The sequence below is a fragment of the Petromyzon marinus genome, chromosome 30 (genome assembly GCF_048934315.1).
Source record: "Petromyzon marinus isolate PM22_M1 ecotype Great Lakes invasive population chromosome 30, UKy_Petmar_22M1.pri1.0, whole genome shotgun sequence".
NCBI lineage: Eukaryota > Metazoa > Chordata > Hyperoartia > Petromyzontiformes > Petromyzontidae > Petromyzon > Petromyzon marinus.
The window spans coordinates 649,531-676,216 of record NC_133696.1 but is presented as its reverse complement, the minus strand read 5'-3'; the positions used below and the strand labels follow the sequence as shown (position 1 = coordinate 676,216).

The following is a 26,686-nucleotide window of genomic DNA, read 5'->3' as shown; positions in this document are numbered from 1 at the left end:
CGGTGCATCCACTGCAGTTTGTTATTTGAAACGTGACCTGAAAGCCAGCGATTAAATCGTCAACCATGTTCTATTACCACCGATGTTATATTTTCCAGCACCAGAGAGTAATTTAAAACTTCAATGAACAAAACCTGAGCTGCATTACGAAATTATTATGCAACCGTAGCTTAATAGAATATACAGAATGCACATTTAAAAGACCCCTGGCGCTGTATGTCACACTGTTTAAAAATGACGATATACAGTCTGAATTAAATGCATTTATTAATGGATTTGGATATGCTTACAGAACATCACCAGCGCTAGTGCTAAATGTGTTAGATAATAGGCAAACAATGGTTACAGCAAACACAGCAACGTACATGTGAAATAAAACTGCGAAAAATAGACAATACATTGCATTAATTATACTGCAATAGACAATACATTGCATTATTTTTTTAACTTTGTCCCATCAAATGCATTGCAAATGGAATTGATGACCACTTTGTGCTAATGAAATTCATAAAATACCATGTTTTCTTTTTCTACATACACGTTCAAAAGTATACATTAGAATCTGCATTTTTACATATGATACAATCACTTCAGACTTGCCAATTCAGGTCGGTGCCTTTGGGACATTAAATGCTACTCCATCACAGTATAAGATTATTGTTTTTCTCAATATGTACAATGGTGACGGATATTTTGAACTATATTTAAATGGGGCCGTCTAATTTATAAACAAATTGAAATGTTCACAAGTATGCTGAAATTGTTGAAATGGTGGCACATTTGAATTTTAACTCCAGTGTAAAACACGAGTTATACTATTTATGTAAGTGATGTTTTCACTGGAAAATTAACTTACATGCCAGTTTCCCACATTCACAATCTCTAGTGACACGGCAGGAAGTAAACAGGCAATCATTTGTGCATTATACAGATCTTAATTGATACTCCAACCAGTTACTCTATTTCCAATCCTTAAATCCATCCGTAGAGTCCAACATTTGTTAATGGCTTGCGGTTGAGGAACCAATTGCTAAAATATTGCAAAATTACAACACGAGACTTGTGATTTTTTTAAGCTTTTAAACTGTGTTCAGTGCTCACTACACCAACCGATAAAACACTTGATAAATTGTATTTAATAAATAACAAACGTGATAACTGGTGTTTTAAGTGCACAAAGCTTGAAGTATTTAGTGGCTGCATGTGGCAATGTTGTCACCAGAGCTGACTGCAGTGCAAAAATCCAAGAAACTGTGTGCATTGTTGTCAGTGGCATGTCTGATATTTAAGCACACATCCATAGACCAGAAATGGTTCAGTGGGATAAAAATACATTACTGCAAATATATTTATATGTATATACACACACACATATACATATAAAACACAAAACACACACATCAGCGATTACATATTTTATATATTTAAATCAATGCCAGCACACTGAAATACACAAGATATGTTCTGCATAAACAACACGCTTGTATAGGCCAAAAATGTGCAGTAAAATATTCTGGGGTTTACCATCAGTGTGTAAATACACGAGAGAAATTAAGGAAGATGTACTATCAGATTAATCAAGGGATACATATTCTGTATATTTGCAAAAATATGTACCTATGGCTAAAGGAAGTGAAATTAGCTACTTCATGTTTTAAACTTTGCAGATATTTTACAAGTGTGTTACAATTAATTGCAAGGTTAACCCCAATAATGTGATGCTGATAATTTTCTTTCGTCTTACAGGAAGTGTAACAATATGTAACAATGCACTTAATGTTTTTAGATCGTAAAGTATGTTGTAGGAAACACTTTAGTAACACGAGTGTAAAATGATCAGGTATATAAACCACACCAGTCAAAACGAGAGCCATTAAGAGTAACGAGTCAACGGGAAGAGAAGAGAATGAAAGCATTCCACAGCTCGATATTCGTAGATTGGTCCTTGCGTGGCCCTCTAAGGGGCTCTGACATAAAGCCAAGACGACACGGCACGCTCACGAGAAGACAGTCTCAACACGGAGGCTCGGACAGAGGCTGCTCACTACGCCACGTGATGTCCGGTTGGATTGGCCTCGATTTACGATTCACCATCGCTTCAACAGTAATTGACAATCAATTTCTACAACCAATAAACATCGAGCGTAACATATCAAATTAACACTATTTTCAGAAATCATACACATCTAAAATTGATTTTACCAAAAGCATAAAAAACACGTATATACTTAATTTCCGTCTTTCAATAATCATTCGAGAAACGCTCCTTAGAATTAATTGCATTTTTATAGTACACCCCAGCAGCGATGACAACATACACGTCTGCTGATACTCCGAATGCGACAGATCCGTTTCGACTCTCGGGGCGACTTGTGGAGAATGAAATGTCCAACGAAGCCACGAATTCACGTGAACGCATCTATTCCGAAAGGGAAAGTGAAGAAATTACACGCACAAAAGTAATCAGTTGCAAAATGCAAGCGTAACAACTCCAAGACTCAAGAGCCAGGACTGTTAGGTGAAATGAATGCCGTGACTCCATGTTGACAAGCCCATTAGACAGACGCTCATCTTCCAGAATTTTCAAGTCATTCAATAAAATGTACTCTCGTTAGTCTCCCGACAGACTTTGAGCGTTTTCTCCTGGTCGTGAAGAAAGCTGCACCATTGTAGAACACGTTAGATATATATACGGATGTAGTTTCCTTGGTCCATTACATTTCCCCACCCAACTTGTCTTCTGAGTGATATAAATATCGCGCATTCCGTACGATGATGTAGGCTCTGAGTGGTGCCAAGAAGCGCATTGGAAATATACATAACCACTAAACACAGTTACTGTATTCCTAAGTTGCAACACTGCATACGTTTCACTTCAGTTGAAGACGTGCCCCAAAAAAATCTTCAAGGCATTGTCGTCGTTCTTCTCGCGTATTAAAATTAAATCAACTCAATGGTGTCTGGCAGTACAATGATTCAAATGCCCTTTGAAATATGATTAAAAAATATAAATTACCCATTACAGGATAAACAGGTTCCTTCTACACTGATGTTCTTGAATATTGAGTGGGAATTTAATAGTGCACAACATTTTTACGTAAAGCTCAACAGCACATATTGGCCTGGAAAAAAAGCATAAAAACTACTTAAAGACCTCTTAATAAAACGCAACAGTTAACGCTTAGCAGTTGATATATTTAATCCAATGAACATTTCACCTTTTCAACGATGATATAAAAATGATTGATTTACCAGAAAATGTAGCACACAAATAATTTCCATACTTTGGACCGTAAAAAAAAACCCCTTGTAAACAGGGACTTTTTTAGCAAAAAGTTCAGCTTAATCTTAATACATAATTATTTTTAGACACTTACAAGTGATGTCACACTTATCTAAAGCAACACTACATGACAGTGCGTGTTATAAGAAAATAATCCAGTGAGACACTTGAACGCAACTAGTCAATCAATTAACAAGCCTGCAGAGGACACGTGGCCCGACTGCTATTGGCCACATGTACAACGCACTCCACTACAATTTTGCCAATCAAATTACCAGGTCACATTGTGTCAACCATTCGCCGACTTACACTAACGCCTTCAATGCGAGCTGATATGGACTTAAACGCGTTTTCGGTTTGTCAGCACCGCAGCAGATATTCTAAACACAATGGACGCGTTATCCTAGTGGCCAGTTAGGATGTATGGATGTTGAACTTCTTTCGCTCCGTACGTAGGTAACCGATCAAATCGGAGATAATACATTTCATATTTACCAGGCGCAATTCATGTTGGGTCAATTAAAGTAGAGTGCGTGCCAATGATATAGTTTAATAATGGCACAATCTAACTGGGTTAATGAGAATGCATGGGAATCTTGATTACAATCATGATATGTTTCATTAATCAACACATTGTGGCATACAACATGGCGTGAAAACGTTCCCAAGAAAGTGCACACGAGGAGGAAAAGTTAACAGCCAAATTTCAATCAGCTTATTCATTAACCGAAAAAATTGTAATTTTTTAGCTGGGAGTGGCAGTCAAAGCATAAGAGGGGCGTTAATGTATTACAGGGAAGTGTCTGTTCTGTTTCAACTGACAGTAGTACACCAAGAACATTCCGTTCTAGGTTGAAGTGTGAGATGCTTGCAACTCAGCTATTTAACTTTACACTTAGGGTTAATTGATATATTCGGTAATATCTCTGTTAATGGGAAGCAGAATGGCTTAACCCAGGCACCACGTTATAATGCCATTATTTAGGCATTTCAAAGAACGTGTAATTTTATTGGTGTGCCAGTCTCTGGGTGAACCGTCGGACACAAACCGTGTGCCACTGGATCATTTAGAACTCAATGGTTTAGAGAACATAACGACCCTACACACTAAACCCGTGATGTTATCATGAAATGCCCTCCCTACAGGTGAGCTTGAAGTATAAAAAAGCAGCTATGCGCTTGCTTTTCACAAACACCTGCAACAAACACTGCACACTTACTCTTTGGTTCTATTCGGTCAAGTCACGTAGGTATTTTTTTTACCTACGTGACTTTACCGAATAGAACCAAAGAGTATGGATCCTTGCAGTCACGAAAGCTTCAAATCTAGAACTGCACACTTAAACATTAACATTGTCATGCAGACATTCTCATTTGTATTCCGATTGTCTAAAGGCTTTTCTAATAGGTGCATGATCAAAGTAAAACGTTTAAACAATTGTGAAATACTATACTAGTGCAGGTGAACGAGAGCTTGTGCATTGGCACGTGCAAAGTACCTTGCAAATACTCTCAAGCATGACAGTACTGAAAACACACAGTAACTAATCACACCTCACTCCGAATAACAGACTGGGTATTCAAATACTTGCATCATTCCTACATCAAAATAAACCACTTCAATATGAACTACCCCACACATTGTACAGCCACTCCAACATCTGCATATTAGCATTTCAGTGAAAAAGTGCATATGAACCAGAACATTTACATATGGCCATAGCACAATCTGTATTTATACAGATGCCTATTTTTTTATTCAAACAACACCCATCCAGAGTGAAATTGTGAATTTACAATGATCAAGGTGGACAATGATCAAGGTATCTTCAGATTTTAATTAAGGTCCAGCAATGTCATAAAAAGTAAATTAATACCTGAACCTCCATCTACCACCAATGGGCAGGTGCTTAAAGCTGTCAATCAGATACACTTATTATGACTTGTTAGTTATTCCTGAGCATGACAAATGTGTTGCACTGCTAGTTCACAAGAACAGCTAATATGATATTGCTTACAATAACCACATCACCCACACTGGTGCATACTGTTATACTTGCCAAGTACAGTACTAGACAACGGAAATGTGTGCGGTGACATGACGCTCCGTGAAGATGCTCAACACTTCACCAGCGGGTTGAGACTTCCATAACAATCAGAAAAGAGCATCTCTGTTGCATTAAACAAATATGCCAAACAGTTAATGGGCAGCTGTCTGCATACATTTAGAAACGGTGTCAATAATTGCATCAAAATAAACTTGACTATGATGGCAGTGGTGTATACGTACACGCGGAGAGCACAACACACAATTAACACTGCCTTGCAATTGAAAGTAATAACACACAGCTCATAATTCGGGCAACAGCCCTCAAGAAGGAACAATGCCAGAAACTTTACAATTAAAATGTAGTGTTCATGACAATGGCGAGATTCATTGTTTTTAACACCTATCAACGTTCTAATCTGTAAAGCGAAACTAATGTTTTAAGCAATCTGCCAGAATAACACTTGGGCTGCGGTTAACAACTGGTAAAAAAATTATTGGAGAAGTCATGCATTGCCAAAGGAGACATTAATTTGGAAACCATTAAATTTACAAGCCAGATATGTTAGCTAAATGTATAACAAAATACTGTTATGTCCATAGATGTCTCTTCAAAATCATCGGTGCAGCGCAAGGCTAAGCTGGTACAAAGGAAAACAATGTTTGGTAAACCTCATCTGTAGTAACGATCAACACATTTTGACATCAGACACCTTATTCTTGGTTTTCGGTAAAGTCACGTAGAAGGGAAACAATAAAATATAAAATAAATAAAAAACATAAAACAATAAAATTCTCATGACGTTTTTAAAAAAAACGCCACTTTTTTCAAATTTTCTTGTTGTGGTTTTCACACCTGATGATGATTGCTTGTGTTGCAGTCGAAACGTCGTGATAATTTATTGTTTCATTTTTTTTATTATTCTATTGTTTCCCTTCTACGTGACTTACTGAAAGAACCAAGAATATGAATCTGCAGTCACGAAAGCTTTAAATCAAAAAATCAGACACCTTCTTCTAGTGCTTTGATTGGTAACGTGGAGCTAAATGTTTACAGATGAGTTTCAATACAGTTTGCTTGTGTTGCGATCGAAACGTCCTGATATTGTTATTATTTTGATATTTTTTTCTATCTACGTGGCTTTACCGAAAGACCAAAATAATAGTTTATAAGATGTATTTAATGAAATTGGCCAGGGCTAACACTGCCATTTTTGCAGCTGAATAAACATTTGGCAGTAACAAAAGACGACATGCCTTCAAATAGAAATAATCTTTTGGGTAAAGGTTACTGAAACTCTTCAGTTAATTTAAAGTGTATTACTTTTAATTGCTTGACAGATAACACAACCGCGAATTCGAAGGTCATTCCCATCGGTGCTGCAAATATTTGGGGAAATGCAACAAATATTGTTTTTATGCCAAGTGGAAAGGTACTCACATGGAAAAAAAAAAATTTGCGAGTGTTGTCCATGGTAGTTATTATGGATATGCATAATGGGGATGTGCTTATAATTTTAGAAGATGGAAAAACCCTAGATTTTTAGGGGCATAGATAGAAAATTTCAGGTGATCGAGTTTTTATTATGATTCCAAAACGTAAAGTGATGACACCAAGGTGTCACTTCTGCCAACTGCCACCAGCGTTGAGTGAAATAACTTTGTGTGGCTGTGAAGATACAAATACAAAACAAGGTACAGGATCCAGAAATTCAAAAGAGATCAGAGAATGTCCTTAAAAATCCACACATTTATATCCTTCAATGGGAAAAAGCTGGTCAAGAACTACAGAAAAATCCTGTTGCCTGTATTCCCAAATATCGTGTAGTATTTCAGCCAAAGTTGTGCAGACTAGACATAAAAATAATTAAAAACATGTTGCACTAATATGATTTCAATAATGAATGTAAAACCAAGATTGATATTTATGCAAATCTAATGCTAATATAATTTTAGGATAACAAAATTACCAAGAACAGGCAGATCATAAAAACGAGTGGGTCCACGAGAATCCCGACATGCAAAGGGCAGGGGGACAGCACGAACCACAAGTAACACTGCAGCGCTGACCTTTGTGAGAACAAAGCACAGATCAATAGGTGCATAGCAATACTTTGCCCTATTGTATCCAATTAGGACCGTGTTGTAATTTCCATTTTGTACGGTTCACAATTCTCACAACATTGAATGTGTATATCTTCACAGATCACAAATGCATGAATTTTGTTTATACTTAGCCTTGTCTTCAGGACATTTTGGGATGGTTCATACTTTCTTGAAAATTACACAAACATGTACACAGTTCAATACAAGGTCCTGTGAATTACTTGATTTAAAAATGCTTGTTATTAAATGATATTTAATGTCTAAGTACGCAATAATTTTGAAAACATTTGGCAATTTAAAGGTATTTTTATTGCAGACCGACCAATTTTACACTATTAACACTTTGCTGTGCCAATGTTATAGTTATTATGTCGTTATATTTTGCCGCCTAATTATTTTCACAAAACCCATTGGGGCTTTTGATGATGTAAGTTATCTTGGTAACGATTCCAGTCAATTCCAGAAAGCTCCATCAGTCCTTATAATACCCGTGTACTTGCCATTTTATATTGGTATGCAGGCAAATCATCTTTAGCAAAATGTTGTATTAAAATGCATGGCTAGTGATTAGTTCCTGTCTCCAAAATAGTAGTTCGTACCTATCCAGCATTCTTGCAGCATATACCCAAGGATATTCCACTTGTTTGTATGTATCAAACCACATTGGCAAATGACCAAGTGAATATCCAAACCAAACAAAGTTAGTATTGTAATTCTGCCAATTTCTATTACACAATTAATTGGGTAATAAAGTTGGTGATGAAGTCCCCTGCTTCCTGGCCTGCAAGGATTGTTACAGCCTCCTAACACACATTGTTTCTGGCCTTTCAAACATGTCAAAAATACTTTCACACGCATTCAGCTATATATGTATGTTGAACTTCTTTCGCACCGTACGTAGCCAACCGTGCTAATCGGAGGTCCTGAGTGAAAGTTTCCTGAAACACATTTGCTTCAGTGAGACAAAGTGAAAAAATTGTCAACTTGGAATCCATAAATGCCAGCATTTCAAGTGTCTGGGCACGTCATAAAATCAAAGATGTGGGCATCACAATAAAAATCCAGGCATTACAAACAGCAAACCAAAGAAATGTTTTCATGACGTGAATAGATGGAATATTTTAAATATTTTAACATTTTATTTGTTTCATTTTTGTCTTTTTTAGTCACCTGTCTGTAGCTATTGAAACCCTGTTGATACCCAATGACAAACTCAACGTGCTCAAATTTCAACTGAAGACATCTTGCGGAAAGAAAATAATTATCCCCCACGGGAGTCCTTACGCTGCCATCGCACAAGTGCTCAACGTGCAAATACACACTCAGGGTCGAGGATGACGATTACACAACTACTGTGCGCCCGCCGGCTTGACAAAGACAGCGTTCAGCAGACAGGGCCGTGGTGCAGACTGACAAAACGTACAATTGCTTCGCGTGCTCAAGACGACTGCCGTTGGCTCTGCCAAGACGACAGACGAAGCGCTGTCCCCCGCCCCAGTGGACGGGGGGGGGGGGGTCGAGGTGCTCGGCCCATCAGGCGTTCTCATCCCTGATCTCCGTCAGGATCTTGAGCAGGCTCTCCAGGCCAAACACGTAGCCGCGGTCGTGCCCGTCGTGGATGGTCTGGTCGTCGCGAAAACCCTTGAAGGTGGAGTGCGCAAAGTCGATCATGCGAACGTCCACCTTGGTGTTGAGGCCGCCTCCGTTCCCGCCGGCACCGCCGCCTCCGCCCGCGGTGGTGGTCGCGACAGCGACGTCCCGCTGGTTCCCCTGCCCTGTCGCTTCCAAAAGCTGGCGCCGCAACTCGACCTTGCGCTCCTTTCCGTCGTAGATGATGAGCAGCGAGCTGGAGTAGAAGCGGTAGGACACCTGCCGCTCCAGCACGGCCTTGAGCGTGTGCAGCTTCGCGATTATGGGATCAAGGAGGTCGCAACGGAGGTGGCGCCCGTTGAACAGGAACTGGAAGAGGGTTTCGCGGAAGCCCTCCTCGGACAGCCCCCGTCCGTAGTACTTGTTCCGGCACAGAAAGTGCCCCGTGTCTGTGTGGTACACCTGCAGCGTGCACAACGAGAGAGATTCACGCAAAGACCAAACTGTTCCTGCGTTCGCAACAGAGCCAGTCCGCACGCAGTGATTTGATTCTTGAAGGTGCCCAGCGTGGAAGTGTTCCCTAAGGGTAATGCGAGTGACTCGGTGATGCTATTATAATAGTCATATGTGCATTTCTACTGCATGCTAAATATCACCTTCAATTATAAAATGTTCATAACTTTTGTAAAAAATAATTATTTCACTTTAAATATATATTTAAAAATAATTGTAATTAAAGTATCAAAATCTGGCTCTCATAACACTAGCCCTAAATGTCCCACAAGTTACAACACTGTTATGATGTTTATATAAAAACCAAGACCTCTGAAATCACACACTAGTGTAACAACTGCTACCACTGCATCTGCTCATCGATTAATCTTGATTCCTCAGGCTCATGATACATGTGTTAACTGTAATAAGTCATGTTTTTCAATTGGTATATGTAGACGGTGTATGTAATGGATTCAGGTCACACCCACTGCTACATTCACAATGTTAATTAAAAAAATAATCTATTCTCAAATCATGGCCCAGATTTACAAAATTCAGCAGTGGGGACATAAGAAGCCTGAATCGTTCCACTCGCAAACCACCAAAGCAATGTGCAAATCACTATCCAGAAGCCCTGCCAGTGTAACACATCATACCTACTATCATCACCCAGGAATGTCTGTCCTTAACACTCGTGACGTCACTCCACATTGACCAGCCCCCCTCATTAATAATCATGAACAGGTTCGGTCCTCCACATGGACCCCCCCACCCCTTATTAGTAATCATGAGCAGGTGACGTCACTCCACATGGAGCACCCGCCCCCCATTAATAATAATGAGCAGGTGACTTCACTCCACATCAAACAGCCCCCCTCATTAATAATCATTATAAGGTGACGTCCTCCACATGGACACCCCCCCCCCCATTCATAATAATTAGCGCCCGACGTCACTCCACATAGGGGGGCGAGGCGCCTCCTCCCCCCTCCTCGGCATCAACTCACAACCCTCACTACAAAGGCAGAACCCTCACGTCACGCGATCTCCGTCACGCTATTGAGACATCAAAGTAAAAAGGACGTCGTGATGAATAAGGGATTATAACCTTAAATAGGTCTGTGCCACCGCGCCCTTACTAATTGCACACGCATTGATGCAATGCATATCACGTCGCGGTCTGATTTTCGCTTGCAAGTTTCACATTTATTGCAATACACCCGTCCTTGGATGGGTAAAAGACGAGTTATGGAGATTTGTGGTAGCCAGTACTTTCCAAGCTCAAGCGTCACGGTGTGCAATTTTGCGGATGAATACATTGCTATTTATATCTGGAAAAAGTGAACAATCATCGATGGTGTGCGAGGAGATTAAAACAATTTATTACTCAAGCAATTTGAATGCATGAACTATGCACTATGTAATCGGCCTCTGTAGGAGTTGTTCAAACATGGTTAGGCTCAAAAGCGAAGTCATTAAACATATCTATATACAATTGTGACACCATATAGCTGACCCTGGAAGAATGACGATGAGGTTTCAGATTCTCCTTATTTGATACATTTCACAACTAACTACTGCAAGACAAAAATGACACACCAATCGCTTATTTTTATTCTGCACATTGGCCACCACCAGAGGGTGAACTCAAACAAAGCCACCGAGAAGGACGTTGCTACTAACAGTTTAATGCCAAGTGACGTGACGCACAACTGCAATCCAGCTACTTAGAGGTGCTACTAGTGGTTCATCTACTGATGAGAATTGTGTGACACGTGCAGCTGAAAGGCAAATAATGCCTACAGGATAATTTATTGACATGTTCAAACGTAGACCGCCACTGGCCAAATGATTTGATGAATCACCACGATTCAGTTTCACGATTCTTGTCTTGTGACTTGTTTTTGTCTCAATAGTACATTCTTGTTCACTCCATTTGCCTAAATATTGCATAAGCATATCAAGAGGACATATTTTGCATGACGGCAATTATTACTCACGCAAATCGAGGCATATGATCCTTATGGCGTTACCCCAGGGTACCAAATAATAAAAAATGGCCGAGGCAATTAAATACTTTATTTATGGAACACTATTTTTTCCAGGGGTGTACTTAACTCCGCGACTGGGGTACCAATCAATCCGAAATCAGTGCTACTACACGATGTTGAAACGCCAAACATCAGCATAAAAAATCCGTTATCGAAAAATTAAACTTTGAATAGTGCATCGTGTACAGCTCGTCGAGATGAGTCGATTGCCGCATCACCGACCATCAGCAGACTAAAAATGACTGCATCGCGGTCATTAAGCGAGAGCCGGGGTACTATGGAACCCCGGGGTACCACCATAAAGGTTCATATATCGTAAGCAGAAAAAACTATCTATTCTAATTGATGAATTAATGCATTCTGACGTGCCTACTAATTAATCTGCATTGTGTTTGAATGTGCTATTTCATAAACATGAGTTTTCTCAAGGGACTCCATTTTATTCCTATGTGGGGAAAAGAAAACCACCGGTCGGCAATGACCAAAATCTCAAATCCGGATCATCGTAAAATGTGTGTTAAGGATGAGCGAGGCATTTATGGCTAAACAAAGTATTCATTACTCAAGTGCATTGTTTACATGGCTGAGTGGTACCAAACTTACCGCTTGTTGTGGAGGCCAGCCGTCTGGCCCACAAAGGATGGTAATTAGTAAGCCGCAAGGTAACATCACCCAAGTGTGAAACTACTGCAGACTGTACTCATCTGTGAAACGTAGCACCTTCGTGATAGCCTTCCACAGATAAGATTTGTGCGAATACCAATTGAACCTTATAGCAGGGCCCCGGAAAAACGGAAGTAAAATCGTAAATCATTAATTATTTTTTGGCGACTGTCCCACCGCGCACCTAAACGCCGCGATCTACCTGGCGCGGATCATTCTACTGTCATGGTCGTTCAAGCGCAGCGAGGACGAATGCGCAGAAGAGCTCAACAAGCGAATGCACTCCATGCTCGGGTATAGGCAGAATCATAAGTCTTATCCAAAGCTGATCATACTTCCTACACAACTTAAGTCCTTAATTAGTCATAATAGTATGCGTAATACAGTGAAACTGCTCTCTTATCTTCATTATTGTGACCTACCAATGTCTGCAGCCAGGATCAATCGATGACAATCCTATTACCTGCAGATCTTTAAGAGATGAGATGCGTTGCACCGTTAATTCCTCCTGTTTGATAATACTTCTCTTGTCCGTATGCATGTGTAGATGTTTTTTTTGCAGTTAAGCCATAGTCCCAACATACCGCTCGTATCAATGCGGATAAGAGTGGCGGCGACCCACTACTCTGTAGAGTAACATTGGTATAAACGCTTGTTACAATATGAACAACGCATTGAAAACGCATACTATTTTATGTACTGTTTACAAAGTGTGTTCACAAATCCACACTGAGAAACACGATGATTGACAGAGGGGTCTAAATATTTTTTTCGATAGTATATTTAAATACAGGTACTGCAAGTAAGTAGTTTTCAGTTTTAAAGGCATAGTTTAACAAGACAAACTTTCCACCATCCTTCAAACCCGTTGGTGAAAAAGAACAAAGTTTTTGTTTACATTATAATGTTTACGCGCGTGCCGGGGGCTTATGGGACCCCAGGGGTCCCCCACGCAATAAGGTTCAATTGTACAAACGACGTGACGATTCTACAGGCACTGTTGCTTCCGCTTCTGCGGCGAGAGCGCACGTGAGGCCACCTGCCTGCATGCCACACACGCGCACGCCCAGCTGGGCGGACGTGCTCTGCTGGCACTTGCGTGTCTGCCGAGCCGCCTTCTCCTCGGACGCGTCGTCGCCGTGCTGCCGCGTGCCCATCTTGAGGTCCAGGATGCAGGGCAGCTTGAACTGGGACACGACGTTCTCCAGCAGCAGGAACTCTGCGAGTGCCGCCGTTAAAGGAACCAGCCGCCTTCAACACAATTTACACGGGACGGTTATATTCCTCGCACCGTCTCAAGTCTCATGATGTTGGTGGAAAAACCGTTTGCCCCGAATTTTTAAGTCACTGTGCCAATCGCTTTTTAGGAAACAAGGGTTTCATTCGTAAGTTTTATTCCAACATTAAGTGCTTTTTATATTTTTTTGTTGTTGCAATACCTTAAAAACCTTAAATTGAATAAAAACCACTTTAAAATTCACACCAGGCTCAAAAGAAAGCTGTCTCTGGTGTGGACCAATCAGTTTCAAAGACAATGCACATATTATCAGAGTATGTTTTTTGTTTGCATTCTGACCACAAGTATTGTGGTTAATGCACACATGATTCCTTGTAAAAGGTTTCAGTTTCGTGTTTTAACATCTTAACACCTATATTCTTGGTTCTTTCGGTAAAGTCACGTAGAAGGGAAACAATAAAATAATAAAAATAGAAAACAATACAATTCTCACGTTTCGACTGCAACTAAAGCAATCATCATCAGGTGTGAAAACCACAGCAGGATGATTGCTTGTGTTGCAGTCGAAACGTCGTGAGAATTTTATTTTATATTTTTATTATTTTATTGTGTCCCTTCTACATGACTTTACCGAAAGAACCAAGAATTTGAATCCCTACAGTCACGAAAGCTTTAAATCAAAATCTTAACACCTGTTTTGTTGCCAGAAAAAAAGGTGAAAACCTATTCTCATATTTTGGTACTGGCAAAGGAGGTCCCATAGATAGCTGCTTGTGATTTAACTGGGATCAGCACAAGAAAAACAATCACCCAAAATTTTGTTCTGAACTCATTTGGTTAAATTCCAGCCCTGCTAATGAAGATATCAGTATAACTGCCCTACGATGAAAATGATCTCATATGGCTGAGCAGCAGAGAAAGTGCTGCCCCTACTATGTGGTTCATAGGTCACTTGAGAACTTAAGAGGTAACCCTGTAAAATCCGCTTCCATAAGCGATTCTCGAATGCTCAGACTTGCACTGCTCTACGAGAGAGACCCCCCCAATGGATACTTCGTCTCATGAAAGCACAACGGGGATAAAATTAGGACGATAATAAAATTAACACCGATGACACATTCCACACGGTTGCATGGGGAAGGATACTGAACATCTTGCGGTCCTTGGACTCGGAGCGCATGCGGTTCAGCTGCTTCTTGTGACAGCGCAGGCTCCACGGGTTGAAGCTGATCTTCTCGGAAGAGGAGCTGCACCCTCCATCAAGCATTTGGAAGGGAGCCTCCGACTGGATGTGCAGCTCAACCTTTGGGCTCTTGAGGTCTTGCATTCTGTGTATACGCGCATGTACAAGCATGGCATAAACTTGGAATCATTTATTTTAATTTATTTGTAAGTGGCAGGAAGAAAGGGAACTGTCACAGTGGTTTGTATACTGCATTCTGAACCCGGTGAGCTGAGTTCAATTCTCAGCCATGGCTGATATCAGTGATTAGTGATGTGTGAACAGCTTCTAGGGCCTCCCCAACCCTGCACTCATCAGCATGATGAAGTGTCGTAAAAAAACAGACGGCTGATAGCCATGAAGAGGCTTTCATCCAGCAGTGGACTGACAAAGCACCATAATCATTACGCACATGAAGCCTTACAAGAATTCTATTGGTAATAATTAGTCATTGTTAGCAATTTCTGACTCAAACTCGGATAAAAATGCCAGTAATGATGCATGCAGTATTACTGCTGCAAACTGCAATATGTATACTGCCACCACAAACTTGGCTCCATAATTCAATTGCACTAGGATCCAATTTTTTGGGAACGATAGCAGAAGGGGACTGCTGATCAATATTAATGTGGCCAAGTAGAAAGAACTGCAATTAATTTGCAGCCAACTCAGTGTTGAGCCAAAACAATCTAAAACTTAGAAAATGCAGAACAACGCAGTTACTTTTCAAATGCAGCACAACTTATTGAATTCGTAAAAAAACGAATTGCTGCATTAGTATTAAATACAAAGGCAATGACATCGCCTGGATATGGTAAATAACTCCACAATGCACATTAGATATGTCAGGAAGAGGGCGATTAAAAAAAGTTTTTTACGTTTCCGTGAGACAACGATACACTGGATCAACGCAAGCCACCCAAACACAGCGTGGCTAATGAAGCAAGATATTGTACAGGAGAGACGTGGACCCTATTAATAACACATTCTCAGGAAGGTCAAAACAATGTTAACAATAAACGATGCTTAAAATAAACTCAGTCGACTGGTTTAACTTACAGGGCTGCAGAAAATATGCATGTATTCTGGAAACAAGTTGGCATGCTCGCGATGTGTGGAATGGCACCCCCTCCGTTTCATTTTATTCATTGGCAAGAATTTTCTTGAATGTTCTGAAGCCAACAAATGTGGGTGGTGTACCTTCGGGGCTCGGTGGGAAACGATTCACATCCCAGCGATTAAATTGTTATCATGGTCCAGGGCAATGGTTAAACTAGTTTTGTTTAATTCGTTCCGTCTCATTTTTGCTGTCTCTTTCATCTGTAAAGTTTGTTGTTTCTCATTTGAATGCAGTCTCATTTGTTCGGTCTCATTTGTTTTGTCTGTCTCCCTTGCGTTGTCTATTTTACATTTCTTGCCTTGTTTAAATTGTCAATCTCCATTGTCGTGTCTTGCTTGCAGTGAATGTCTGTCATGTTTAGGCTCACTTGTGATGTCTAACCAGCTTGCACTGCGTCTGATTTCTAATGTCCCTCTCATTTGTTCTATATCTGCACAGTAGTAATTAATACATTAGTATATCATTTGAACATACATCTTATACATAAATGATTCAATGCATGTATTGCAAGCAAAAGTATTCGTTTTAATGAACAAATCGATGCACAGTGACTTTCCAATGTGCTACAAAAGTAGCTGATATCCCATTAAGTGACATCTCACACTGAAGTGTACAGTGAAGAAGCCTCTATTTTTCTAAATATCTCTACAAAGCATTACAAAGACTGAGTAAATATTGCCACAGTATTAATTTCAATCCTTAAATATGTAAAACCGTAGGTGAACACAAATTAAACGCACACAAACACATGACATGAATATCAATGAGATACAGGGGCACACTTGCAAGCAGTATTTCCTTCATCGCTGAAAATGTAAATGTATTTGTGAAGGCACACAGCTCTAAAGTGGAATTCCAATAGAACTCTATGGACTTGAAACGTTGCATTGAATGTATTTGTTTAAGTGTCAGCAGGTTGCTCAATTCACCATAACTGTTTTTATAAAGCTATACTTACATATAGACACAATGGAATAACCAAAATCTAACCACCACAATATCGGAACTGCTTAATAAGAAAATCTGTGTGTAATCCAGAGGGCTTAAGGACCCCACAGAACAAAAGCATTGCATTTCCCAATCAAAATAAAATATTTAACATGAAGAAGCTTGCAAAAACAGATACCGTTTGTAGGCCATTTCAAAATCAAGTTACAGGGTTGTATCTGATACGCGAGCCATAACATCCCTCACCCTGCTTTTTAAGCCAACTTAAAATGCACACCAACGACTCCTGGCAAGAGGCCAGGTAGTGTGAGGATTTCCAGGCGGTGCACTCACCTGCCCAAAAACGTAAAACTCTCCAGCAGTGCGCACCTGTGATCATCCAGAACAGACCACACAACGTATAACGGCGCAACGCCCGATCCACAAGTTCGAAGGAGACGTCACAGCGACACACTACTCCCGCTGCTCTCGACGCGGTTGTCCTACCACCTGAATGTGAAATTGTAGTTGTTTGCTCTGCATCGACATCAGCCGCACGACAAGAAGAAGACTCACCCGCTAGTGGTGAACACGGAGCATTCGCTCGTGTCGCTGCCGTCGGGCGCCGACGAGGCCCTGTCGGAGCCGTGCTCGCCGCCGCTGGTCGAGCGCCGCAGGCTGCGGCGCGAGTGCTTGCGGCGCGGCTGCTCGCTGGTGGCGCCGGCGTCGGCCTCGCCCGTGGGCTCCGACTCGGAGCAAAGGTGCGCGACGAGCGTGAAGTAGCCGTCACTGTCCTCCTCAAAGTGCACCGACACCACGCCTGCGGGAACGCGAGATGGCGGGGGGAGGAGATCTTTAGCGATGCTGAGCGAACGGGTCGGCAAACTGCGCAGATTTGGCAATTTGGGTCCCACCTGCATCGTGCCCTATTTCTCAAGAGTAGGGCATCGTGGACAGGCATTGTGAATGTTAATTTGTTTAACCTTTTTTGGCTTGCATAACTGTAATGGTGACTTGTATATTAAAATTATTAGTTTGTGTTATTTGCATAATTTTCCTTCCTTTGATGCACTCCACTACTGCTTTCTCTGCACTGCCAATCTCAATAATACTAAAACCCAACACCTTCTCAATTATCCCATTGAAAGTGCACTACTCCATATAATATTCCCACATTAAAACATAATGGTAAAATCCATGGAATTGACTAAGTGTTTCGTGCACATCAAAGGCAAATATTTCAACATTTATAGTGCAGGAGTACATATGAGGCACAACAGCTGCATTCGTGTGCTTCATTCCCACGTTTATAATGAACATTGAAATTGCAAGATGTGTGGAAAACAAAGAATGATTCATCAGCTTCTCCACTTGCTCACGAATGTATTTGAATGACTATCCAAGCTGGTAGGGAGTAACATTGCTGATACATACTTTATGAAGTATTCTGTACTGACAGTCAATATCCACTCACTGTGAAAATAAACAAGCATTCAAGAGACTTCTTGTTTCTTCAACAACTTCACGAGAACAATTGTCAAAATGCCAAATGTTAACAGAATACAAGTCTTGAAAGCGTATGACCTGTGAAGGATAATGCCCGATGACCGAGGCACTATATTTCTATCTGCATAATGTAAGAAGCAACCCGAAAGCAAACAGTGGTGATTGATAAATCTTTAGGCTGTGTGTCCCAGACAAACACAAGCTTCAAACTTCATGAGACAAAGGACATGAATATCAGGGTCAAGTTCAGTGCCATATCGCTCTGGCGAAGCCTCTGCATTGACGATGTGTTTAGACATATCGGTTACATCATTCGTGTGCGTAACAATTAATGTAAACTGAAGAGAATTAAAATCTTGCAATGTTACACAAGTGCCATAATGACACTCTAAGTTGTTAATTCAAAGTAAAAAAAAAATCCATTAACAAATCCAGCCAAAGTATGTTTGAGATGTTTATTTTTGGTCTACGTTTCTTCCGTGAAGGAGCACAGCCTTCGAAGGACAAACCACATTCCAGCAGACTCCATTTGTTAAATAAAGGACCACAAGTTATCAACCCATGACCAAGACCGTTGAAGGCATCACTTAAAATAAGGACCACCTTCACATTCTTATAATTGCTCCCCTCAAAAGCCTGTCCAACACCCTTAGTGCACAAGCCACACTGAGGTCGTAAATTAATTTCACTCGCTCTTAATCAGTACGCGCAGTGCTGTGCGATTTAATCACGAACATGCTGTTCAGCTGCACACTTTCGACACCATTTCCTGGGCAGTCGGTGTTGACTTTAAAAGACAACTCTATAACCTGAACATTCAGAACCGCATTTGAAAAATCGAAAAACCTTCTGTTCCCTGTAGTTCAAAGAAATCATGAGGAACAAATTAAAAGTTTGCAAAGACACAAGCACTGAATTTTAAGATACCAATTGCTTTGGTTCGCACGTTCAGAGCATGTTTCACTCGTTAATAGCACATATTTTGCAAGGTGCATAGAAAATAAATCACAAGATACAGCAAGCAGCTCATGTGTCCATCTCAAGTATGTACCAAAAGTCTATATTTAAAAACCGAAGAAAATTAAAAACTTGCGATTCTGTTGTTCTCAGCTCGTGTAAACATTGACAGGAAATCAGGGACCATTTAAACTACAAAATGTGTTTTTTGAGTCAGCAACGATTTTACAAAGCCCTGTTAATGAACCGCATTCCCCTCGTAACACTTGATGGAGCAACATACACTAACCATGCGGTATTTTGATAAATGGATTGGTTCCCCACCCCCATTACTTGGTGCTGTAGACAAGCGCCAGGGCCTGGTGTCTCAGTAAAATCACAAGCATCATTTAACATAAATCAACCTCGAGAGAACATAACTCAACGTGCATTTCAAATATTCATGTTGACATTAAAGTCCTCCTCCAAGAGTAACTGTATCAAACATTTACGAACGGCAGGTTATATTACCCCACAAATATTCCCACAAACACGGCATGTCATTTTAATATTAAACATGCAAAATGCACATAGGACACATTATTCGCGGCCTAATACCATATTGCATACAGCTGGAAATCAAATGCAGTAGAATTCACTGAATCAAATTTCACTTTAATCGGAGTAGCATTCAAACGCATAATAAATCAGACGATGAATTAATAACATTCATTTTCCCCCCCAATTAGCTTACGTAAAAGCACATACTGCACATACCTGTCAAATGTTGAAGTTTTGTTACTAAATATTTTATACAAAGCAATTTCAATTGTTTTCTAAATGTTGCGTACAGTAATGGATGCTGGGTATTCATATAGGGAGTGAATCGAAGTTCTCACCGATATATATTTTTTTTACAAAGTGTCCCACCGCAATTCATCTGGATTAGCGAGTCTCCACTGTATTGCGTGCTATGGCACTAACTTGGAATTGCTGGCCCTCAGCAAATGAAAAGATTAACGTTTCTAAAAATATGCCACACTGTAACTGCATTACACAAAGCATAGCTTAATCCTGGTTAAACTAAATCTGTGATTCTCTTCAATAAACAGATGGTGTTTAAAAGTGTGCTGATTTGTTATCCTGTGACCTGAAATACAACAGTCATCAAAGCCATTTTTTTATTCAAGCCAAAGTAGTTTTTTTAATCAAACAACTTAGCAATGTGCATCACATAGCATAATAATTAAGCATAGCAAACATACAAGTATATTTATAAACATATATACACGCAGAATGACGGTGACCATCGTACGAAGAAAAACATTTCCCTGCCTGGTTCTTTTCACGGTTCACAGCACGAGCAGCCGTGCAGCAAAGTAAATGATTCAGTCGTAACCCTCCACCACCCCACACAGCCAGTCAGGTTTGTCACGTAAACAAAACGTGCAAATAAGTTACTACTTCAGCCCACCAGTGTGTTGGAAGGTAAATCCACCTTACTGGCATTGATAATTACGTGATCTAATCCAAAAACTTTTATTATGAATAATATTGGTCGCGAAATCCTGTGGTAAACTAAATGACTGCGTTTCCTCACAATTGATAAGTATATTGTAAATGTGGGACTGGTGCTCTATAAAATGTGAGCATTCCTTTAGATACAAAATTGTATCCAGAAGATAGTGTACGTGGAATATAGGCGGGGGAGCAAAGTACAGCACAACAGTGGATTGTGCTGCACTGCCCTCAGCCATTCACCACGTAGCCCCGCAACCCATAACTGCTGCATGGCGACTGCACTTTCAAGGCACTATCCACAGGCTCAACCCCGCTTTGCTTCCCACATCTGAGATGACGAGGAGCCCCGTTACCTTTGTATAGCGGCGTGAACTCCTTCATCTCCTGCGGCAGCGACTCGTAGAAGCGTTGCTCGCGCGCGATCAGCGGCTTGCAGATGGTGTCGTCGTCAAACTTCATCATGCTTGAGTGGCCGCCCACCTGGTGCACGAAGGGCTCCAGCAGCACTTCCCTGCGCGTGCTCCCCGTGCCCTCCATGGCCCCCAGCGCCGCCCCCCCCCGGCACATCGCGCTCTACGCCGCCATGCGCCGCCCGGGAGCATGGGCCGGTGTCCCGGGCGACCGGCACCAGTCGCGGTGACACGCTCGGCACAAGGGCACCGGATCGTGTTCCGGCTCGCGGCGGCGGCGTTGGGACGACGATAAACGCCTCCTCACCGGTGTGCACTGCCGGCCTCGAGCACCACGCCACGCACATCAAAACCGCAGCGGCGACACTTCACGCTCCGGCGGGCTGCGAGTTAAGCGCCTGCGTGCCCCGCCGGCACCCTGCACGTGACGAGAAAGCGGAGAGCGATGTTATTGCCGTGCCCGTCCGCGACGGCTGCTAAATCTTAAGTGTTATACTTTATCCAGTGTCTGTGATCAACAATAACAACCACCAGTGCATAGGTTTTTTTGCAGTTGTGCATATGGCCCTCCGATGTTTTTTTAGGTTGTACCACGTATTGGTCGGCATGGTGTTTGACGGCTCACTCCACGTGCGAAAGATGTCCCCAGCACGTGAAGAAACTCCAGTTATAAACTACAAATACAACACATCATATCTTACCTAGAATTGTCAAGATTACTCGGAATGCCTTTCTTTCAAATGACATGAGTTTTGTTTAAATGTACACACATGCTAAATGACCATAAATTTGGAGATTAAAGTGAACAAAACATACCCCGTCTAAACGCCAAGCAGTTACCTTAAACGCCTAATGCATGTCCTCTTTAAATGCTACAACTCAGTTAAGACCCACAAGTAATCCGTTTAAATCACCCAGGCAAAGAGCTTTTTAAATGACCTCCATTTAGCAACGTTAAAGGGACAATCTGTCATTTTTAAGGGTACCAACTTACATTTTTAACGACAGTGCGTTGTCAAAACACGCATGTAGATAAACACCTCCCCCCAAGGTTAACGTGTTGAGCTTTTACCACGGAGTCAATATCACTAGACAAAAAAACCTCCTTGAAAGGCACACGTTATTGCTGATGAGGATGTGAAAGTTAAAACCGGCCCGTACAGTGAGGGAATAAAGTATTTGATCCCATGCTGATTTTGTACGTTTGCCCACTGACAAAGAAATGATCAGTCTATAATTTTAATGGTAGGTTTATTTGAACAGTGAGAGACAGAATAACAACAAAAAAATCCGGAAAAACGCATGTCAAAAATGTTATTAATTGATTGACATTTTAATGAGGGAAATAAGTATTTGACCCCTCTGCAAAACATGACTTAGTACTTGGTGGCAAAACCCTTGTTGGCAATCACAGAGGTCAGACGTTTCTTGTACTTGGCCACCAGATTTGCACACATCTCAGGAGGGATTTTGTCCCACTCCTCTTTGCAGATCTTCTCCAAGTCATTAAGGTTTTGTGGCTGACGTTTGGCAACTCGAACCTTCAGCTCCCTCCACAGATTTTCGATGGGATTAAGGTCTGGAGACTGGCTAGGCCACTCCAGGACCTTAATGTGCTTCTTCTTGAGTCACTCCTTTGTTGCCTTGGCCGTGTGTTTTGGGTCATTGTCATGCAGGAATACCCATCCACGACCCATTTTCAATGCCCTGGCTGAGGGAAGGAGGTTCTCACCCAAGATCTGACGGTACATGGCCCCGTCCATCGTCCCTTTGATGCGGTGAAGTTGTCCTATCCTCTTAGCAGAAAAACACCTCCAAAGCATAATGTTTCCACCTCTATGTTTTACGGTGGGGATGGTGTTCTTGGGGTCATAGGCAGCATTCCTCCTCATCCAAACACGGCGAGTTGAGTTGATGCCAAAGAGCTCCATTTTTGTCTCATCTGACCACAACACTTTCACCCAGTTGTCCTCTGAATCATTCAGATGTTCATTGGCAAACTTCAGACGAGCATGTATATGTGCTTTCTTGAGCAGGGGGACCTTGCGGGCGCTGCAGGATTTCAGTCCTTCACGGCGTAGTGTTACCAATTGTTTTATTGGTGACTATGGTCCCAGCTGCCTTGAGATCATTGAAAAGATCCTCCCGTGTAGTTCTGGGCTGATTCCTCACCGTTCTCATGATCATTGCAACTCCACGAGGTGAGATCTTGCATGGAGCCCCAGACCGAGGGAGATTGAGTTCTTTTGTGTTTCTCCCATTTGCGAATAATCGCACCAACTGTTGTCACCTTCTCACCAAGCTGCTTGGCAATGGTCTTGTAGCCCATTCCAGCATTGTGTAGGTCTACAATCTTGTCCCTGACATCCTTGGAGAGCTCTTTGGTCTTGCCCATGGTGGAGAGTTTGGAATCTGATTGATTGCTTCTGTGGACAGGTGTATTTTATACAGGTAACAAGCTGAGATTAGGAGCACTCCCTTTAAGAGTGTGCTCCTAATCTCAGCTCGTTACCTGTATAAAAGATAACTGGGAGCCAGAAATCTTTCTGATTGAGAGGGGCTCAAATACTTATTTCCCTCATTAAAATGCAAATCAATTTATAACATTTTTGACATGCGTTTTTCTGGATTTTTGTTGTTATTCTGTCTCTCACTGTCCAAATAAACCTACCATTAAAATTATAGACTGATCATTTCTTTGTCAGTGGGCAAACGTACAAAATCAGCAGGGGATCAAATGCTTTTTTCCCCTCACTGTAGTTGTCCTGCTTTGACAGCTGCTGCTGGAAAACGTACACACATAGGGCAATGACTAATACTGCCGTAATATTTGTCTACACTGTATATGTTGACGTGATTGGCAGCAGAGGGTAGTGCAGAAAAATGTCAATGTTGTAGCGACCTCCTATGCTCCGCTGCTTCACTAACCCAAACTGCTCAGTGTGGTGGAGTATAGTAAAATAAAAATAACTCAATCCCGTTAATTATATTCTCGTGGTTTATAAGTTTGAAACAATCCATTTAAAATCAAACCTTTGCCGTTTAAAAAGATCCAACATCTGCATCATGAACCACAGCGTAAACACTCCACAATAGCATTGTCTCCTAAAGTACCATCCAACTTAAACCAACATTTAATAACTAAAATAACTCATCTCGTTAGATTGCCCTGCAGTGAATTGTAAGATTTAATCTAGTAATAGCACCAATAAGTGAAAACTTTGATTAAATAGAAGTGCAATTTGGTACAAGTGAACTACACTATTTAATAACCATAACACTGTAATAACAGTGAACTGCAAGAATGTTTAAAACAAATAACACCATAAACAATTAATTAGAATACGTGAATTGCAGTAACGTTGATGGCATTTAATCAACATCACCTTTGCTGCAACACGTTTGGACCAGCGTGCGAGTCGGCCAAACCACTGTCAAGAGCTCCCTCTTGTGGGAGCCCTTCCACCACAAGAGGCGAGCGAGCCATTGCAGGGCTGCGCCTTTACATAGTACCCATAATCACATTGCATAATCAGCGAGATATTCTTGGTTCTTTCGGTATTTAAAAAAATATATTTTATTGTTTCCCTTCTACATGACTTTACCGAAAGAACCAAGAATATGAATCCCTGCAGTCACGAAAGCTTTAAATCAAAATTTAATCAGCGAGATGTTATACATAACCAGTCAGTACAGTGATGCACTGTGTAGAAGACAAGAGCTCATCACTGCCAAAGAAAAAAGCTGGAAAACTCGCATTTTTGCTCCTTGACTCTGCAAGGAATTCCTATATGTAACTACAATAAATAACGCTATAAATATGCAGACATGCATATTTCACATATTTGTATCTCCACGTAATAACAATATCGTGTACACATTCCATCAGCCACACGGCACTGCTGGGGAGCGAATCTTATCAGCAGGATTTGGCTCAATACAAGCAATCTCTGACTCGGTATCGGCATCCAGTGTCTGTTTGGCAGCGAAGCAACAACAACGCCGCCGCCGCTTGCCTGCTGCTGCTGCTACTGCTGCTGCTCAATGTCCCCTCAGCGGCTACGATCGCTACTGCTGCTGCTGCTGTGAGAAGCCGGGCCCCAGTTCACGACACAGTGCGCGCGGAGCGGACTCAAACGGCTGAAATAATAATGATTTACAAGCGGAACAAGACTGTCAACACACACACACCGACATTACCACAGGAAACTGTGAATCGAATTGAAACTTGATAAACGTGGTCAAAGAGTTATTTTTTTAAACGCTAGGCCTCAGCCACTATAAACCCACCTCGTTACTCCAGCCGCGGGGGGGTCAATGGCATTGACTAGCGGCTGCGGCTGCCGCTGCTGCTGTTGTCGTCGTTGTGACACAACGGTCGAGTGTCGTCGTTGCTGGGGTCGCGAGGCGGCGCCGCCTCCTCCACCTCCACCACCTCCTGCTGCTGCTGCCACTGCTGCCGCTGCTGCTTCTCGTGAGTCGGGGCACGGCAAAAGAACATGGCGTAAACAAGCCCCGCGGCGCCACGTCATCGCGTGCTGACGTCACGCAACATTTGCATAGCGAAAAAACAAAGATGCCCTCCCCGCCGCCGCCGCCCCGTCGTGTCGCCTGTAACAGAGAGCAGCGCCTGTGGATGCCGGCACGGCACGCGAGGGGGGTGGGTGGCCAACACCACGCCCGGCCGTCTTTGTCCCCCCCCCCTAGGATGTTCACACACCGCGCGCCAGGTGCTCGTTTGAGGCCGAGTCGGTGGCTTCAAGTCCACCTGGCATGGCACTGGCGGCGTGGTGACGTCACCGTCACTCGGTGGCGAATAACGGTGACGTCACCGTCACTCGGTGGCGAATGACGGTCGTGTTGGTATTGGGAGGCCCATGAGATCGGTTCAGATAATCGTCACTGGTGTGGGCCTGTGAGCGGGAATCGAACTCGGGTGGCCAGGTTCGTGGCGCTACCGCTCCCCACCGACACATTTTGCATCCACTCTCATTGACGGCCGCGCGTGCGCGATGACGTCATCGGCGAGTGTTTGCGTCCTCTGCAGCGGAGCGGCGCGCGAGGCGAGCGCGGTGACGTCATCGAGCGGCATCAAGCTCCGTGCGTCCGGATTGGAACGTCATGTCCTGACGGGGCACGTCTTTACTTTGTGACGTTAGAGGCCGTTGCGTCACTTTATTATGTAATTAGCACACCTGCTTTGGCGTCTTGCTGACTAATTAAAGATTATTGTAGACCACTCTTTCGGGTCTTTAGACAACGCGGCCTGATGGGAATTAAGTTTTTTTAATCTCTGAAGATCAGTTTTAAATAGGCATTGAGTATTCTTAGCTCTTTCGGTAAAGCCATCTGGCTACCATGAGAGATTCGTTCATGAGGCTATCCACATATACAAGCACAGAGACAATTTCAACCGAGAAGATGGATTCTGGCTTAGCAATCATTGGAAGGATTTCATATACCATTTCAGGTCTTAATTGATTGTTCACGCTTACGGTGGCTTTCAGACAGCATACATTAATTTTTCGTCTCCCCCTCCTCTTTTCAGAACATAGATGGACTCGTCCTTCTA

General features: G+C 42.0%; 1 protein-coding gene across 1 annotated transcript; it reads right to left on the bottom strand.

Moving 5' to 3' along the window:
* Positions 1 to 250: 250 nt before the first annotated feature.
* IP6K1 (inositol hexakisphosphate kinase 1) lies at positions 251 to 25,940 on the bottom strand. Its single transcript, XM_032963113.2, has 6 exons — positions 25,405 to 25,940; positions 21,058 to 21,532; positions 17,318 to 17,561; positions 14,619 to 14,800; positions 13,279 to 13,454; positions 251 to 9,488 (listed from the first exon to the last, which is right to left on the bottom strand). The coding sequence occupies exons 2-6, from the start codon at positions 21,269 to 21,271 to the stop codon at positions 8,970 to 8,972; spliced, it is 1,335 nt and encodes a 444-aa protein (XP_032819004.1). The 5' UTR covers positions 21,272 to 21,532; positions 25,405 to 25,940; the 3' UTR covers positions 251 to 8,969.
* Between the last annotated feature and the right edge of the window lie 746 nt (positions 25,941 to 26,686).

Coding starts and splice junctions, on each gene's coding strand:
- IP6K1 (XM_032963113.2), bottom strand. CDS start 21,271: ATGTGCCGGGGGGGGGCGGCGCTGGGGGCCATGGAGGGCACGGGGAGC. Junction 17,562..21,057: donor GTTCACGCCGCTATACAAAG/GTAACGGGGCTC, acceptor GCGTTCCCGCAG/GCGTGGTGTCGGTGCACTTT. Junction 13,455..14,618: donor CAAGGACCGCAAGATGTTCA/GTATCCTTCCCC, acceptor CGGCACTCGCAG/AGTTCCTGCTGCTGGAGAAC.